Source organism: Nanorana parkeri, unplaced genomic scaffold, assembly GCF_000935625.1.
Source record: "Nanorana parkeri isolate BGI_ZX_2015 unplaced genomic scaffold, ASM93562v1 scaffold286, whole genome shotgun sequence".
In the NCBI taxonomy this organism is placed as follows: Eukaryota; Metazoa; Chordata; class Amphibia; order Anura; family Dicroglossidae; genus Nanorana; species Nanorana parkeri.
Window position 1 is genome coordinate 487,262 of NW_017306554.1, and position 18,846 is coordinate 506,107.

Here is an 18,846-nt window from a genome sequence, read left to right on the forward strand (position 1 = left end):
GTAAGAAGAAGTCCTAATAAGATTGATTCAGCCTGACACAGACAGAGAAAGTGTAGACTAAATCTGAAATTAGTTTTTAGTGGTATTCATTAGATGGGTGATATTTGTTTGTAAGGGCCGTGGAATGGTCTTTAGTAATTACAATCACCAGGCACGTAGTTATTTAATGTTTTTATGGGCTTTACATTTTTATCTTGTTATTTATGACTGGGGTTTTTCTTTAACAATAGACTGTTTTTATTTTTGCTTACCTCGAGCCATCTGTTCACTGACATATATAAAATCCATCAGCTGCTTATGTAATGGCAGCCAAAATAAGTCATATTCAAAAGCACAGTTATTGTATTGTTACTGTAATAAAAAAAATAGGGCTGGTAATGATTCAAATTTTCGTGTTCGATTAATCGGAATTTTTTAAAATCGATTAATCAATTAATTTCGATTAATTATAACGCACATACAGATCCAACTACATTGGCCTATACACGTACAGCACAGCAATGAAGTAATAAAATGAACTAGGATGACACTAATCCAGCACGTTATTCATCTCACGTGCCCCACTCAATATGGCCGCCGCTTGAGTGGGGCAACTCAGAATAATAACGTGCTGGATTAGTGTGATCCTAGTTCATTTTATTACTTCTTTGCTGTGCTGTTTGTGTATAGGCCAATGCCGCGGCTGGCACTCGTGTAGAAAGTTTCTTGGGCAAACTCGCCGGCCCAAGTGGCTCCGTCAGCTAACGAAGGGGGGAGGAGTCTGGTGACGTCATGGACATCGACGTCACCGGACTCCTCCCCCTTTCCCTTCGTTAGCCGTCACGGACATCGAAGGGGAAGGGGGGAGGAGTCCGGTGATGTCGATGTCGTCACCAGATCGCCGACGGGACTGCCGGAAGCCGGCGGAGAGGTGAGTGTTTTCATTAGCGATCAAAATAATTTTAATCGATCAAAAAGTTTAACGATTAATCGAGAAATTCATCTTTAATTTTCACATCCCTAAAAAAAAAAAAAATTCCATCATGTTTATTCAAAATGTCCAAATGAATATTAAACAGTTAATCTTTGGCAAACATGGAGGACAGAGCTTGTACATTAAAAACATCTTTAAAAAAAACCTGACTGTTGACCAATGTTTGTTGGATTCCTAACTACAGATTAAAGGAGGAGCATGAAAAAAGTCATGTCTTAAAACAGAGACCATAGTGTTGGACATTTAAAAATGTTGGCCCCATTCAGACTTGATAATTGCATACACAAGTGCAAAATCATGCAATTTTGTGCACATATACAAAACGCAGAAAATGCCGCGATGGCACCTCAAACGCACACACACACAACAAAGAAAGTCAACGCAAACAGCTGCATGAGCTTCTTTGCCACGTTTGTCGCACATAGGGTAGCCCATTGGAGTTAATGGGCTTTTTTTAGGGGACCTGCGACAAAGGCACAAAAAGGCTACACATATTTTATAAGACTATGTTTCTTTTTTCTGTGCCCTTGCTATAACAATTTATTATGCTGTTTGTCAGTATCGTCATTTTTTTAATTACCTTTCCTGTTTATTTCATTACTTAATTGTGTTTTCTTTTCCTTTCCAGCGTATTTTGGGATTTGTACTGTGCAGCACCTGATAGGCGAGAGACCTGTGAACACTCTAGTGAAGCCAAGGCTTTCCATGACTACGTAAGTCAAGTCTTTACTACTTACACTGTTCTTGCTGAGTTTTACTTCAGCTGTGCTGCTTGAGCGATCCATCTTGCTTTGAATTGCATCGAATGTATAAATGCTAGGATAACAGTAGGCCACCTATTTGTTTCTTGAAGTAATTACTCACTTAGAGGCAGACTGGTTTGTTGAATGCAATAGATTCATTAGTGTCTAATATTTGAATAAGTGTTTCTGCATACATGAAGTGGCAGCACTGAGCGAGACGTACTCATTGGAGGTTTGTGGATATGTATAGACACTGTCAAACAAAACAAGATTGAAAAATCACAAATATTTGTTCCTTGTTTAATGTAGCATATTTCCATTTGGTATTTATTTCCGCCACCTTAACCACGTTTTACTGATCTTTTATGAGACTCTGGTTGAACATAGAGAAACAGCTGGAATGGCTTAAAAAAGAAAGAAAAAAGAAAAGAAATCACACCATGAGCCAAGGAAATCCTGTTGCGTGCAGCTATTGTACTTGGATGTGTTACTTTTATGTATGATTCAAGCTGTACATATACTCTAGTGGGCAGACTGTTGGCTTTCTGTTTAATTGGGGCCTTACTGGTTCAGAAAATATGTTCCTGATGGATGCTTGTTTAAAAAGTATAAAAGGAAACCTCCATGTATTTTGTCATCTTCTACTCTCCTAGATGCAGACATTGGCCGAAAGGCTACACACTACACAAAAAAGTGAATAATTTATCAGCTGTGAAAGTTCTACCACTTGTGGCTTTGCTTTGTGTTTCTCTGTCCAGTGCTACATATGTGGATTTCAGATTCCCATTTTTTTATAATACTGCACAGACACTTTATTGTGCTTTCCTGTAGAAACAAGGTTCAGAACTTATACCTTTTTGCTGACTTTGGCATGTTGACTATTTACACGCTGCTTTGAAGGTACCTACCCTTTTGTGTCTATCCATGCTGTTATTGTGCATTGTATCACATTCTGCTTTATGTATGTATGATGTTGGCCTCTTTATGTGCTTCCACTCAGAGATTAGTCATTTGCCGGGTTTAAGTAATACACACAGTGGTTGAAGAAAATGAGCTCTAGTGTTTAGTGTATTGGGAACACCCATTTGAATGTTAATGCTAATAGTGATGTATTTATAAAGCACAGCTAGTGGCCACACATACCGCCAGAATGAGTTTGCTTTAAATTTCTGTATACTTTCTGTATTTCTGAGTCTTAATATCTGTTTCATAATTGCTGTAGTTTTTGAAGTTGATGTAAGATTGCAATATGGCTGTGGCTTTGCTATGATTATGACTATGTGTTATTCAAAATGTGGTTAAGGGGTCATCCTGGACTAAATCTGCTGCATTGTATGTGTAGTTAGAATATAACACCCTACATTTGTATGTAGGTTACAGGATATAATAAAACAAGTGTATCACCGGTATCATTGTAGGTTCAGTGTTATGCCATATTAACTATTGCATACTGTAAGGCCCCATTCACACCTGAGTGTTTTGTAGCTCAAATGCCCTAAGTGCTACAACACTCAACATGAAGAATCTCATTGTTTTCAATGGCCCAGTTCACATCTGAGCATTCTGTTGTTTGTAGTATAATGCATGTGGCACAAAAAAGTACATGAGCTTATTTTGGAGCAGAGTTGAGCATTTTGGCCTGATACATTTTAAATAGGAGCTCCTAAAAGATGGGGAGACTATCGTTTTGTTAAGCTTTTTTTTGCCTAGTAGCTAGCTTTTCATTGGCTAAACATAAAGACATGCTCAGGCTTGAAACATGTGCAAAAACACCTTTACAAACACCAAAAAGAAAATGCCCAAAGAAGCTCAGTCTGAATGGTGCCTTACTGTGCCTGTAAAAGAAGAACAAATGGTGCTAGATGTTTCTTTATGCACACTAATTTGATTTGGTGTGAGCATGTATGGCCATTGTTTTTTCACATATTGCTCTTTGTAGTGCTGTTTGAAGGTTATGTAAAGTGTAAAGGTTTATTTTTGTTCTGAATTTCTTAATTGTGACTAGGAATTGAGACTTTTGAAAAAAGTTGTCAAAATTCATAATATTAAACATAAAAACACAAATCTTTTACTAGCCAATAGTCTGCTCTGTAGGTGGTTGTTACAATTGTTTCCTTATTTTTTACTATCCTGACAATTTTAAATTGCAAGCCAATGTTTTTGGTGTTAGTTTTCATAAGCTGGTACAGATATTGTATTTGAAAATTTCAGTCATTTGTCATTTTAAAATACGGCTTTACAGAGTATTGCAAAACAATGCAGATGTTTAACACAGTCTGACTGTTCCAATATTGTGTCTTCCACAGTTTCCGGACTCCTTTATACATATAATTGCCTTCCTACTTAATACAGCACTCAGTTACAATATCTGCGGTTGCAGTGAATGATCAGAGATGTTGTCCATGTTCATTACGCACAAGTTCTCCTGAACCTGCTGCAGTTTTTAACCTGACTTTTACCATTTCTTTTTGTTATTTTATTTTACACGTGTGCATTAGCAGACTTGTCCCTGTTACTTCTCTGAGGAAGATAGTGAAAAGATCCTTAAATGTTTCCAGAGACTTTTAGGCGTGTTTGAAAGATTTTAACTGATTTGAAGACTTTTATGACTTTCGATGCTGTTTTCATAGCCCTGTATAGTAGCTAATTAGTACTAACAATGATCAAATCAGTTATATTGCTTGCAAAAATATCACACATAAGCCTTAGATAATCAATTGCTGCCTTTGGAGAAAATAATGAGATACAAAACTTAGAAGAAAAATGATAATTAATTGCAGGGTAGGTTTATATAAAACAAAGCTTGTAACTGTGAAATCATAAGCATCCTTTCATAAAAAGTACACAGTCTACCCCACCTGACTAGCAGTATTCCACTCTCCCCCACTCCACATGTATACTTACCTGCATCTCACAGCAATCTCCATGTCCCGCAACAGCAAAATAGTCCTTCCACTTGCCAAACCTGCATAGTTAATCTCATAGACTTCTATGGGGGCATCTCCTGTCTCGGTGTAAGGGGTGTGGCTTGGTTATTTGTAAATCTGTAAGGAGAGAAACAGAAAGACTGCTATTGCTGTGCATCTATTGAAAATGCTAGCTGCTTAGCTGTTTCCAGATTCAATACTTTTAGGTGCTGACCTAGAACAAGCATGCAGATCACAAATGTCAGACTAAAGTCCAAACTACTAATCTGCATACTTGTTCATTAACAAAGCCACTGGATCAACATGACCGTAAGGGAAGAAGAGGTATGTGGTGGCAGCCTTCATACTTGCTTACGACAGGCTTTAATTAAGGTGGTTAAACTTCTGAGCCTAGGATTATTAGGTATAAATCTGGCACTGTGCATAGGAACTGGAAATGTGTTAGTTGGTTGGCTATGTTTCTTAGGATTTTTTTTCGAGTGTCACGATTGTGATGCCAAAATGAATATTCTTCACTGAGCTATTGTTGAGACGCTGTTGTTGTTCACAACAACATTATGGCAATGCTTTCCATCAAGGTATAGAGTTATACATTTTTGTAACTACAATATCTACTATTTGTTAATGCTTACATCCTAAACAATTCAATTGTCTACAGAAGAAATGGATAATAAACAGGACAGTTGACCAAGCATCAACCTCACCCACAGTTCCGCAGCAATCTTCCAGTGTTGTTCACACTTATATATTCTCTAATAAATGAGAAAACAAATTAATAAATATATTAATATATATTTGTTTAATTGATGTCTGTGTTGTGTATAGTAAATTGATGTTTGAAGGAAAAGGATTTTTATTTTAAACATGATTTAACGTAGATGTAAGAGTATAAATAAGAAAAATACACTGATGTTTTCTTATGAATTTATGAAAAACAAATGGCATTGAAAGAGTTTACTTCATTTTATGAGGATGTATGTAAGAATCTGGAAAGAGAGATGGCTGTGGATGTAGTATTCTTGGACTGTGGTAAAACATTTTACATGGTTCCTCACAGATGCCTATTGTGAAAATTGATTCAGAACCCCAGGATAACCATTCATTACAAATGATAAATTAATATATATTAACTATTTACTTAAAAATAGCTTTTTAATTCTGGCCAACCATCTGTCACACTGGTAATAGGTTACCATATAATGTTGTGTGATACAACGCACTTGCGAGGGCCAGGTGCATTGGGGTGCCATTAAAAAAAAGACACTGCACCTAACATTGCAACATGCGATGTGGGATTGCACGTGGCATTGCATGTACTCTCGCATCTCATAGATATTTACAGAGAGTAACACTGAACTTCTATTTTGTGCTCCCTTTTGGTCTGTTAAATGTACAATCAAAAGTGTTTCTTATAACTATTAAGTGCAAAAATACACGTTGATCCTGCATAAAATTCATTTTAGTTTACATTGATTTTATTTTCATTTTTATGTGTGTAAAATATTGCTACACTCCTTAAAATATTGCTAGAGTTCAGCTGGTGATAATTGTGAGTTTCTTTGAGGTGTATAACTCAATAATAGAGTGTATTTGTACTATGAAGAGATAAGAATGAGTCATGTCAAGTAAATTGGAGCTCTCAGAAGATCCTAAGCAAAATAGATATCATACAATATTAATTTCCTAATGCAGTTGTTGGTTACTCTTTAGATACGTTCATCCACTTTCTTACCTGTGTCAGGTTGGCCTGGATCATATATAGTTTTAGGGCCCTGGAAATCTGACATTGGTCTTAACACCACCTATGTGGGGGGTACTTGAATTTTCCTGGTTATGGCCTGACTTTTACTCTTAATCTTGCTCACAAAACAAATTAACTAATTACAGTCAAAGTTACCAATAACATTTGTCTATACATAATTTTACATAAAATGTAAAGAAGTTAATGGCTCCAGAGTAAAATATTTGAGTTCCTTTGCTAAGAATATGCTTCAAATCTCTAAACTATACATGTTTTGGCTTGCCCACAATGTACCTGTACAGTATATGATACTTAATAACTGTCATCTTATACAAATTGCTTCTTACCACAAAAGTATGTCAACCTCCCTGGCTGCACTGTCATGAGACTCTAACCAAAGGAAGACATCTAATCTCAGCTACAGAAATTTATGTTTAAATCCTGCTGAAGACTTACATGGTCACTATTGACATTCAACAGCATATTGCTTAGGGGATGCTCAAATGAAGAATTGTCCATTTGCTGGTCCTGCAAATTGGTGTGTGCTCTGGAATAAAATTGCCAGAACTCTTTTAACGTGCCTTTCCAAAATTATACCTAGATCCTGACATCCTCTTGCTGGGCAATACACCTCCCAAGATGAGATTCCTAGCCCACAGATTTCTTTACTGTGTAAATAGTGGCTATCCATATAGCTACTAAATGGAAAACAGATTTTTTCTCAATTGATGGATTAATTCAGAATGTTAATTCAATAATGATTACTGTTAAAATTCTTACAATACAGACTGACTACAGAGAGACTTTCCTAACAACTTGATAACCCATGGCTATAATATTGTGATTATTGTAGTTATTTAATCGTAAATGCTTAATCTACAGTTACTTCTGTCTGAAGCACCACTGATATTTTCTCTTCCTACTAAATATTGTATATGCATCGCATAAGGAAAACGGTTAATTGTTTTTTTGATGATACCTATTTTATTAGAGTGTTCAATCTTTCATCTAACCATGTACAATAATCTCTCACCACTGCAAGGGGGCTACAGCAAGCAATTTAATTCTGTGTACTTTCCCAACAAAACCTTTTGAAACTAAGGGCACCACAAAAGACACCAGGGCATCTCCTGTGAATGGATGTAAAAAGGTTTAATTTACACCTGTGAAAACGGTTCTTGTGTGTAAAAGCTGTGACGTTTTCTAGCAATTGCAGTAGATTTAAGATAAGGCTTGAACAGAAAAACTTCAACCAATATATTGATTCAAATATATACTTGTCTTTCGGAGGTTATGAAGAAATTCTCCATTACGCAAATTGGATCACACAGGGGTTTTTTTTTTTTTTGCATTCCTGTATATCAGCTAGAGTTTTTGTTAAGGGTCAAGTTTAACAGATGTGTAGTTTTCTCTACCTATGTAAGGATGTATATATTTTTATATAAAAAAGCAGTGGGTACCAGTTCAGTCTGATAATGGATATCAAGTTTCTAGTTACCTAAAGTAAACATGCTAATTTTCCTTGAATATGCTTATTAAGAGTAAGCAGAAAGTGCGAATATGGTGAATTTTGTCTTTATTACCATCTATGATCTTCTAGAAAACATTAGTTTAAAAACTTCTGAATTTCACAGGAAACACATCAGTATTACCAAATACTTTTTCGGGGGGATTGTAATTTTCTCATCTTGCTCCTTTTTTTATGAATAAAACAAGAAATATTATTTAAAAAAAGAAAGAAAAGAAATCAAAAAAGAGCAGAAGAATAAAAGCTAAGGGCAGAAGGATGGGGGTTGATTAGGGCTCATTAGGGTTATCCTTTGATAATCATTTGGTTAATAAAAGTTTAAATAAAAGGAACACATTTTATTTGATAAACATTAACTAACCTAAATACTAAGTAAATACAAAACAACAATAATGATGTAGCTAATCATGCTTTTGAACAGTGTTTACAGTCAGAGTCCCACTAATAAAGTTTTAGGGGGTTATTCACTTAGCTGCCAAAGGCAGCCGAGTGAATAAACGGAGCCGAAGTGAAATGAGCCAAACACTGTTTGGCTATTCACTTTAGCCTTATACGGCTGATTTCAGCCGTATATCGGCTGCCTTCGGTCAGCCAAACATGCTCTGCACGTTTGGCTGAGCCGAAGTGCAGAAGAAGTTCAACTCAGCCGATCCAACATCTGGATCAGCTGAGGCGAAGCTCCAGCAGCTCACTTGTTGCCGTTCGCCCCTATTCTCATAGGGGCCGAACAGCAGTGAGTGGATAGCTGAATTCAACTGAACCAAAGGGCTCAGGGGCCAAAACGAGCCGAAGGATCAGCCGAAGTTACGTCTGGATCTTACGGCTCTGTAGTGCATAACCCCCTTAGTCAGTTAATTAGATAATGTTAGGTAGATAAGGTAATTAGTGGCACTGTGACCCCCAAAAAGATCAAATTCCCAATAAAGATTAGTACATTAGAAAAGTAACGTAGGGTATAATTGTTAAAATTTTGAACTAACAAAATAGATTTTGGAAAATCCGGTCGACTTTATAATCATTGATGGGGTCAAATAAATTATCAAATTTAATTTTTTTTTCTAATTCTAACAGTGAATGTGTTTTTTGTTTGGGAAACTCACTTTATTCCAAAATTGAACGTTGAATGGAAACACAAACAAATGAAATGACAATTGCTAAGTCTCTAAAGGAATTATTAAATGTTCTGACGGGATTTTTCGTACGGACCTTCGTTTGAAAATCTACCCCTATATACCTTACTTAAGCTTTTAACTATTTGTTAGGACAGAGTGTTCACATATACACTGAGTGGCCAGATTATTATGACCACCTTATGTTTCCAGGCAAATTAGCTACAATTAGCTATAATTTCGTGCTGAAGTTGCTAGAGGGTCAGACCATTATAAATAGGGAAGCAGGTTGTTTACCACGACTAGAAGTAATTTTTTTCTGAAGATACGGGTAAACAATGCGATTTAAAAGCCTTTGAACGTGGGATGATTGTTGGCGCTCAAGCCATGGAGCAAGTATCAGCAAAACAGCAGAATTCGTTAAATGTTCAAGAGCAGCTGTTGTTAAAGTGTTTAAAGACTGGACTGTCAGCCGAAAATCTGGGTCTGAACGTGCGAATTGTGGCCGTCAGCGACTAGTCAATGTAAGGGCAGAACGGAGAGTGGCAAGACTGGTACAAGACAACAGAAGGGCAACAGTGCAGTGTCAGATTCCTCGCATCACCTTTCCACAGCTCGTGGAGTCACGAGGCGGCCCAACAAAGTCATCTCGTGGAGCCATCACGTGGCCCAAGGAAGTACTGATGGGGTGGTCATAATAATCTGGTCACTCAGTGTAGTTTACAACTGATGAGGTCTGCACAGTACAGACTGTGTTAATTAGAATAAACATAACTTCCCACAGCGCCCTCCTAACATTACATAGGAGAAAGCTACAAAGCACTTGAAAATGTAAGCAGCAATGTTTATCCTTTTAAGTTATGCAATATGAACATGTAACAAACATAAATTTGTGTTTACAATATGCAAAAGTGGAAATACACTTTAAGGAATGTGTCTTTGTGTGTGTATGTTAAGATGCTGCCTAAAATGTGACAAGTTCCACAACTGATCATGATTTGGTGCAAACCTCCAAAAAGCGGCAGTGTGGGAATGGACATTTATCATTACAGTAGTAGGAAACAGCATATGAGATCATAGCTAAAAATCTGCATGTTTGCACCCGATACCTCCTCAAAGTATGCACTAAAGCTTTTTCATGTAGTGTTTTTTTTACAATTACCTTTTGGTGGCACCTGTGGGTACTTCATGACGTCTTGATCCCACATAAAAAAGTAATGCAAATAGCTAAAGGATTTTAAACCATTTAAGAAAATCCTACTTTGGTCCTAGGAACGCTACCGCTGGTGTATGGAATGTTTATTACTGGGTTAGCAGTATGTACACTATCACAGTAGCAAATATAGTAAAAGTGTGCTTTGGCTGTTTGTTCCAGTTTGCAGATGTAATGATAAGACTGCCAATGTGCATATTCTTTAGTAAATCGGGTAGAAAAACATTTCTTTATGTGTTTGATTCTCATATTCTAAATAACTGAGTCTAAAAAAGTTCAGTTATTTTCCAACATTGAATGGGTTATCACCTGCCTAAAGCTGGCCCATACACCTATAGATTTTCTGCAGATTTTCTATGGTCAGATGGAAAAATGACAACAGATTCCTCTATCTACGCTAAACTGTGTGTGGGCCAAACTTCAGTATCTTGCTAGTCGGCCCCAATGACTGTCAAAATACCTACCTTTGAGAGCCAGCGCAGGCATTGGATGCAGGCATTGTTCAGGTGTTTTGAGAGCCAGATTGTTACGCAGGTCAGTGGTGTGACGCAGAGTACATAAGTCAGTGGTGTAATGCAGAGTACAGAGGTCAGTGGTGTAATGCAGAAAGAACAGAGACTTACAGTGCACACAGTTAATCTGATGTCCTATTTCAGGTGCTCTGCCCTTAAGCCCTCTTCCTCTCTGGCTGGTGTTGGGGGAGCAGCGATGTTTCCTGCATGTTCTGTGGGGAAACCTCCAGTCCAGCATGAAGCCTCCAGCCGCCTCCTTGGCCCCTCACTTCAGGACCCAATCTTCTACTGTCAGCCGGCGAATGGTGATGCTGCAGTCTCCCTCCCAGCCCATAGCAACTGAAGTGGGTGGTGAAAGCTGCAGGTGGCCATCAAGGAGGCCAATCAGTGAAGCGGGCAGTTAGAAAGGCAGCCGAACCGGGGAGAGCTGACGCGAGTGATCGCTGCTGCTGCGGCTGTTTTTAAGGCCTTGGCCCCTGGGGCAGCCTCACCGGCTGCACTGTCGGTAGATCTGCCCCTGAATCTGAATGTTGGTATGTCAGATAATTAAACAAATTTTGCCTCTCGTGTGCACGACCATTCCATATCGCAATAAACAGTGTTGTGACCATTATGTGTATTACCGTATATACTCGAGTATAAGCCGTCCCGAAAAAAAAACTGGGAAAAAGTTTTGACTCGAATATAAGCCGAGGGGGGCACTTTTCAGCAAAAAAATGGGCTGAAAATCTCGGCTTATACTCGAGTATATACGGTACATCCTGTAATGAGCGCTGATCTGATACCGAAATAAAGCAGTACTTGATATCAGCCTAGGCACAAAGAAATAGGTGTTCTTTTCATCAGTCATGATGAGTGCTTTAACACGCATTTATATTTGTGACAAAATACTGATCGCTTACAAATACAAGGTTCCCTTTTTAAATCACTAATGACTCAAATAGATGATTAGTACTTACAATGTAATCCTTGCATTTTTGCCACATTTGATTGTTCTGGATTAAAAGCAAAATGAGGAAAAAAGTACATGGCCTGCTACAACAATCTGTAACATTTCTCTTTTTTTTTTTAAATATATATATACAGTATATATATATACTAAAGAAGTAATGCCAAAATAACAAGCCCCATACAATATTTTCTTTAGCAGTTTAATGGTAAGCACTAGCAGCCCAGGGTGCTGTCAGATCTGGCTATGGCAGGGTTAACGCCATCATTTGTGTACAGAATTTTCTACGATTTTCCTTGCTTAAGAACTGGCCGCTGTCCCAGATGGAATGATTTCTGATGATGGAAAGATACAGAGTGCTGTTTTTGTCCAAGGCAAGATTGCAAAACTGCCTGTACTTTGCGTACAGGTAACAAAGTGTATCTGGCCAGCACAAGCGTTCTTGACCTTGAAATGCTCTTCAGGCGTCTCTGCATGAGCGTGACTTCCTTTAACTTATCATTGGCATTCTGTTTAGACAAATAAACCTTTGTTTAAATGATTCTTATTGAAAAAAAAGTACATCTTGCATTACAGTGGCTTATATACAGTGACACTGATTATAATAATAAGCAATGTTGTCACAACATGTAAAGCGAATAAAGACAAAACCAAATGCAAATGTAGTAATCAAATAATCAAAACTTGAAGACTTACAGTTTAGGATCACGATAACCTTAAAGGAGAAGTATTGGGCAAGTAAAATGTACTCTTCCCAATACTTAGAGACAGCGTGTGACACTGCAGCTGTCACATGCCGGCTCTGCAGATTGAGAACTAAGCAATCACAACCCACTGATTGCTCAGCTCATGGTCTTCATCATGCAAAGAGCGGTGACTGTCAGTCACCTCTCCCCACGGAGATTCCCCCCTTCCCTCTCTGTTCCTCCAGTGCTCATTGGAGGGACAGACAGGGGAGAAGGCAGACACAGCTGGCTCTGGAAGGCAGAGCCACTATTAATCAGGCAGCTGAGTGGATGTTATGATGGAGGGAAGATTCTGAGCTAGTTTCCTGCTTGCCTTCCTGAACACTGGGGAATCCTGAGGTTCTCTCAAAATGTGCCTGGCAATAAAGGAAATGTATTTATAATTTTGAACACATTTCCATTTTTTATATATTTTTTTAATTGCAAAACATTAATTTATTTTAATTATGCAATTTTAAATATCAATGCTTTGCATTTTATGAGCCATCAGGTAGAGCTTCTATCTACATAAATGCCCCAATTAGCTTCTGCTGGCAAAAAAGGCTGTTATTTACAGACCTTAAGATCTCAAGCTGCAATTTACACACAGAAATGTGACTCATCTACAGTGAATCTCTTATTGCATGTCTCATTCTGAAGTTTCAGCCAGACAAAGCTAGGCAAAAGGCAGGCAAGCCATCGATGCTGTCTCTTTCTAACTCATAGTGCTCTGGAAATCATCTTTGTCTTGTATTAAAATGGCACTCCAGGCACAAACACATCTTTATAAATTCTTAATTGTAAGAACAAGTTATCTCTGGGCAGTCGTATTGGACTGTAAATAGATATGCTATCTTGAAGGTGTACTGTGAATGGACAAGAGGAGAGAAGTGCCAGATAGACAACAGTATATGGCTTTTGTGTTTGCCTGGGGTTCTACTTTAATATAAATGTTTATATGTAAGTATAAGTTGACTTTCAAGCCTTAGTTACCAAAATGTGTTTCTTGTAATGTTAATTTTGCAGCAAGTTTTACATTAAACACTTAGGCTCTGTTCACACCTAGGCGTATCGAATATGCGCGTTAGGCGCGCGTTTCGTGACCGCGATTCGCTGTAAAAAAAATGCGCGACAAACGCGCGTTTCCGAGGGCTACTTGGCTGTATCCCAATGGAAACGCGCGACAAAAACGCCGCAAAGAAGCTCATGTAACTTTTCAGGCGTAGGCCGTTTTGTAGCACGTTCAGACAGGCTGAAATACGGCAAGGTGTGAACCATACCCATAGAAAACAATGGGATTTTCATGTTTGAGCGTTTTGTAGAGCGTTCGTAGAGCGTTGAATGTGCTACAAAACGTACAAGTGTGAACCAGGCCTTAATCTCTCACAGCAGCTGACAAATTAAAGGATATGTATGTGCTATATTTATATGAAGATCTATTAGATGGCTTTGTTTCACAGTAGGAGGAAATATCCACAGGACATGCAAGGAACACACAGGTCTTATCGGAGGAAAAACTATATTGGTACGTTTTACAGCAGTATTATCAGAAAGCTCACTTACATGGTTTTTCCTTTGGTAAAACCGGTGCGATCTCAATAGTCTGTTGTTGTTGTTGTTGTTAGTCAACATATGGTAAGTGCTTTACATGTTTTTTTCTAGCACCAAAGTAAAGTGCATAATTGTGCCCATGACTTTTAGGTCTCAGTGTAAAAAGCATTACATGCTTTAGACATGCAGCTTGCTTCTGTGGCTCTTACATATATATTTATCTCTGTCTCTCTCTCTATATAACATAGTCACTGTTGCTGTCCAACAACATTAGACCATATTGTTTTTTTTCCAGAGATTTAAAACTGAAGCAGGCTAATCCACACGTATATTTTTTGACTTTTAGGTGGCTGTGAAAAATATCTTGTTAGGGCTATGAACACTATGTGAGCTGAGTGTTGCTGTATGCGGACGAAACATGAGCAAAGCGTACCTGGCCTCACTGAAGAAGTTAATGGGCAAGAAGTTATCCTTCAAGTTAAATGGAGGCAAAAAGGTGCAAGGAATTCTGGAAGGCTTTGACCATTTGATGAACTTGGTGATAGATGAGTGCACAGAAGTGGGTGCCAATAAATAGCATGGTGGTCATTTGACGGAACAGATTTGTTGATTGAAAGCTTTAGAAGAAGTGTAGTATTGTTAAAAGATGACCAATCAAACACTCCACAATTCCAGTGAATTATCTCTCTAGATGAATGAATTTCTTCACATACTCTTCACATTTATTGGGCAGATTATTTCTTGCATTAAAATATTTATATCATAAACAATGTTGGCGTGGTGCATGCGGCACTCTTTTCTAACCAGGCACTGTGCTAGATCATGTTGTGTTTTTTGTGCTAATGATTTTATGCATATAATGAGCAGCCTAATATACGTTTTATACCGCAGCACATCACACTGCACCATTGATGCAAAACAATAAAAAATCTAGTGAAAAGATGCATTTCTACATGTGAATACCAGATCTCACTAATTTTATTTAATTTTTTTTACTGGTTCTGTGGTTTTTCTTTACAGATCCAGACAGTCACTCACCTGGATAAGTACTCCAGCAGTCTACTAGCATTACCTTTGACTTATTAGTGGTGATGCTTTATAGTGTCATAATCCACTGCAGAATAAGACAGTAATGCAGCCTCCAGTGACAACATGGTGTGTAGAAAGAATGGGTCGCTCTCAGGAGCTCAGTGATTCAAGCGAGGTACAGTGATAGGTTGCCACCTGTGCAATAAGTCTGTCTGTAAAATTTCCTTACTACTAAATATTCCACGGTCAACTGTTAGTGGTATTATAACAAAGTGGAAGCAGCTTGGAACAAAAGTAACTCAGCCACGAAGTGGTAGGTCACATAAAATGACAGAGCGGGGTCAGCACATGCTGTCAATAGCTACAGACCTCCAAACTTCATGTGGCCTTCAGATTAGCACAACAACAGTGTGTAGAGCGCTTCATGGAATGGGTTTCAATGGCCGAGCAGCTGCATCCAAGCCTTACATCACCAACTGCAATGCAAAGCGTCGGATGCAGTGGTGTAAAGCACGCCGCCATTGAACTCTAGAGAAGTGGAGACGTGTTCTCTGGAGTGACGAATCACGCTTCTCTGTCTGGCAATCCGATGGACATGTCTGGGTTTGGTAGTTGCCAGGCGAACGGTACTTGCCTGACTGCATTGTGCCAAGTGTAAAGTTTGGTGGAGGGGGATTATGGTGTGGGGTTGTTTTTCAGGGGTTGGGCTTGGCACCTTAGTTCCAGTGAAGGGAACTCTTGAGGTATTATCATACCAAGACATTTTGGACAATATCATGCTCCCAACTTTGTGGGAACAGTTTGGGGATGGCGCCTTCCTGTTCCAACATTACTGCGCACCAGTGCACAAAGCAAGGTCCATAAAGACATGGATAAGCGAGTTTGGGGTGGAAGAACTTGACTGGCCTGCACAGTGTTCCTCTGTAAAATGAACCTGCCAAAACCCTAGGCAGCTCAAACAGAATGAATAAAGAACCAATGGTTAAGTTGAGGTTACCTTCAGTGAAAACTGAATATAAGCAGCAGATCCAGAGATGGATGAATTTATGTAAAGTCTCAAACTTGGCTGTGCCTCTTTTTATCTCCTGAGCTCTTAGCCAGCTTTAGTCTCTGGTACTAAAGTGTATCTAAACCCAAAACAAAAATGTAATATACTGCAGTTTACCAATCCTTAGATGTGATGGCTGCATTAATTTTCTTTTTTTTCATACCTTTTTCCCTTTATTTTCATCTGGTGTTCTAGGCCAGTAACACACTTTCTGTCTTATGCTGAGCACACACCTTACAACCATCGCAAGACATTTGTCTTGCGATGGTTGTAAGCAGGGGCGTAACTAGAAATCACAGGGCCCCATAGCAAAATTTTGTATGGAGCCCCGTGATTGCTAGTTATGCCACTTGCAGAGCCCACCATAGACTCTTTATGGTGGGCTATGCAAGGTCTCAGTTGCGCTGTACGCCTCTTACCTGTCACCTCCGTGGTCGCCTCCGCCGGGCCCCTGCCTCCTCTTCCGTCCCTGGGCTCCGCCTCCTATCGACAAGCCCCTTAGATTGCTCTTAGATCGCTGGCCAGTGATGTGAGAGGAGGCGGAGTTGCTGTTAGGTGGGCCCCGTCTCCTTTACTGAAAATGCCGGTGTAACCGGCCTATTCTGCCGCATCTGCTGGCTGTCACTGACACAGCTCCGCAGCGGCTGTGAGGGGGAACGTTCTCCTTCACAGCAGCTGCTGAGCTATGCCAGTGACAGCCAGCACCCGAGACACCATAGCAACCCAGGCGGCCCACACGGCATCAGAGGGATGCCGGGCCCCCCTTTGCACGGGCCCCATAGCGGCCGCCTGGGTCGCTATGGCGATTGTTACGCCACTGGTTGTAAGGTAATTAAAAAAACACGATCTGCCTATCTTGGACAGGCAGATTGCACTTGCGATGATCGCAATGCTGAACGGGCAGTGTGTGCTTGCGCACAACGGCCAGTGCGGCATCTATCTTACGAACATGCCACACACCCGCCGACAATCGTACGATTCTCGGTGGGTTTTCGAACATGTTCCTAAGATAAAAGTCGTGTGACCTTATAGTAGCAGAGGTTGCACACCTTCCACACACCTTGCGATAATCGTACGATTATCGCAAGGTGTGTGGGCACCTTTAAGGTGTCTCAACTTTGTGGAAGAGCAATGGAGCCAACCTTGGACAGCAGCGTTGTTACCATGTGTGGAGGGTTATGTTAGATGAACTAGCAGATTTAGATAGGCATGACTAACAAATTAAAGCTAAACTACATCTAACACTTTTAAAGCCGTTACAGCAACAGTTTTATTTTTATTCCCTTTTAGGATAAAGGTTTTACTTAGGTGAATAAAAGCTGACCATTGTAAGCACCCCTGTGTTAAATGGTTTGTATCAACCCTCTTTTGATGAACAACTTGGTCTGTTAAAGGAAGTTGAAAAATAACAAACTTACTGGCCGAATCACCAGGTGAAAATAAAGGAATAAAAAGCCTGAAAAAAAGAAATGTAATGCAACTACCATATTTAAGGATAGGTAAACTGCAATATATTAAATTTCTGCTTTTGGGTTTAGTATATACTTTAAGTGCAGGCACCTAGATGCACTCTTACATATCTTTAATGGGGAAAGCTCCAACGTTTCCAAGTAGTGTCAGATCTTGCCTGCTTCCTCCCACCCTACTGATCTACCGATTATTTTGACACATGATTTTTATTGAAGGGAACCTTTACTTCTGCATCTTTTCATGATATGTTTCATTTGGATTGTCAAGGGGCGGCAGATTTACTTTTAACTCTAGAACATAGTAAAGAAGAATGTTGCCCATTGTAAAACCAAAGACATAAAAAGCTGTTTAACTTCTGCAGTTGTATTAATATTGGTAATTTGATTAATTTTCACAACTGTGATTAAATGTCAGTTTTTATTTCATGAGTGGTTTGGGGCATAAAAGCTGCCATGATTCATAGATGAACACACAGGCATTTGATTTCTAGAGAAACATCAGAGAACGGCTAAGACAAAGTCGCCTGGAGCCACCCCCTGCCTCCTGCTCCAAGTATCAAAGCGGGGCACCATTTGGTACAAAACATAAAATTCAGACAGACCTCCCAGTGTCATGACACTGCATTGTGTTAATATGGGCAGAGTAGGCACGTATGAAGCTCTCTGCCAACAGGGGAAGCATTTGGTGTTGTTGCTGTGATACTGATCAAACTGAGAGGTAATGGTTGTGTCGGAGAAGGGGGAACAGACTCACAGTGGCAGCTGGCAGATCAGTGGTAGCAGCAGGGATTGAATAAACTGGGGACACACAGGAGAAGGAGGGGGAAGATAAGAAAGGAGGGCGACCCACTGTGTGCTGCTCAAATCTCACTCTTAACACTGCAGAGAGAACTCACAATCTGGGGGGATACTGTATCCGCAAAGAGAGACTCTGTGCGGTCACAGCTTGAACGTTGAGCTGGATATGACACACTATATTTTTGTTAATTCACGTTTTAAAAACAACACTTATGCAGTGTACTTTACTAAGGTAACTTTGAATTTAAGTAGATGGGGACTCTATTTGCATGCTAAAGCATTATGTTTTACAAACACCTATCATTTTTTTTTAAATAAAATACATTTTTCATGCTATTGCTGCTTAATTGCAGCCACTCCCTGTCTACATGCATGCTCTCCAGCGATGGCTACATGGCATTTCTTAGGGTGGATTTTCTAAAGGTGGCCACAGTGAACCATTCTTATGTAATGTGCATAGAAACCGCTTGTGAATTCTCATGTATTAAAGGCTGTACTTCCACCTTTAACATAAGGAAAGGCTCTTATGGC

The 18,846-nt window shown here is 39.3% G+C and overlaps 1 protein-coding gene across 1 annotated transcript in view; it reads left to right on the top strand.

Annotated features, from left to right (window-relative positions):
- SSBP4 (single stranded DNA binding protein 4) overlaps nt 1-18,846 on the top strand; it is a 372,115-nt gene that overhangs the window by 119,752 nt on the left and 233,517 nt on the right. The window contains exon 4 of the mRNA XM_018557491.1: nt 1,602-1,686. Coding sequence (XP_018412993.1) covers nt 1,602-1,686 — 85 coding nt within the window. The remainder of the gene's footprint in view (nt 1-1,601; nt 1,687-18,846) is intronic.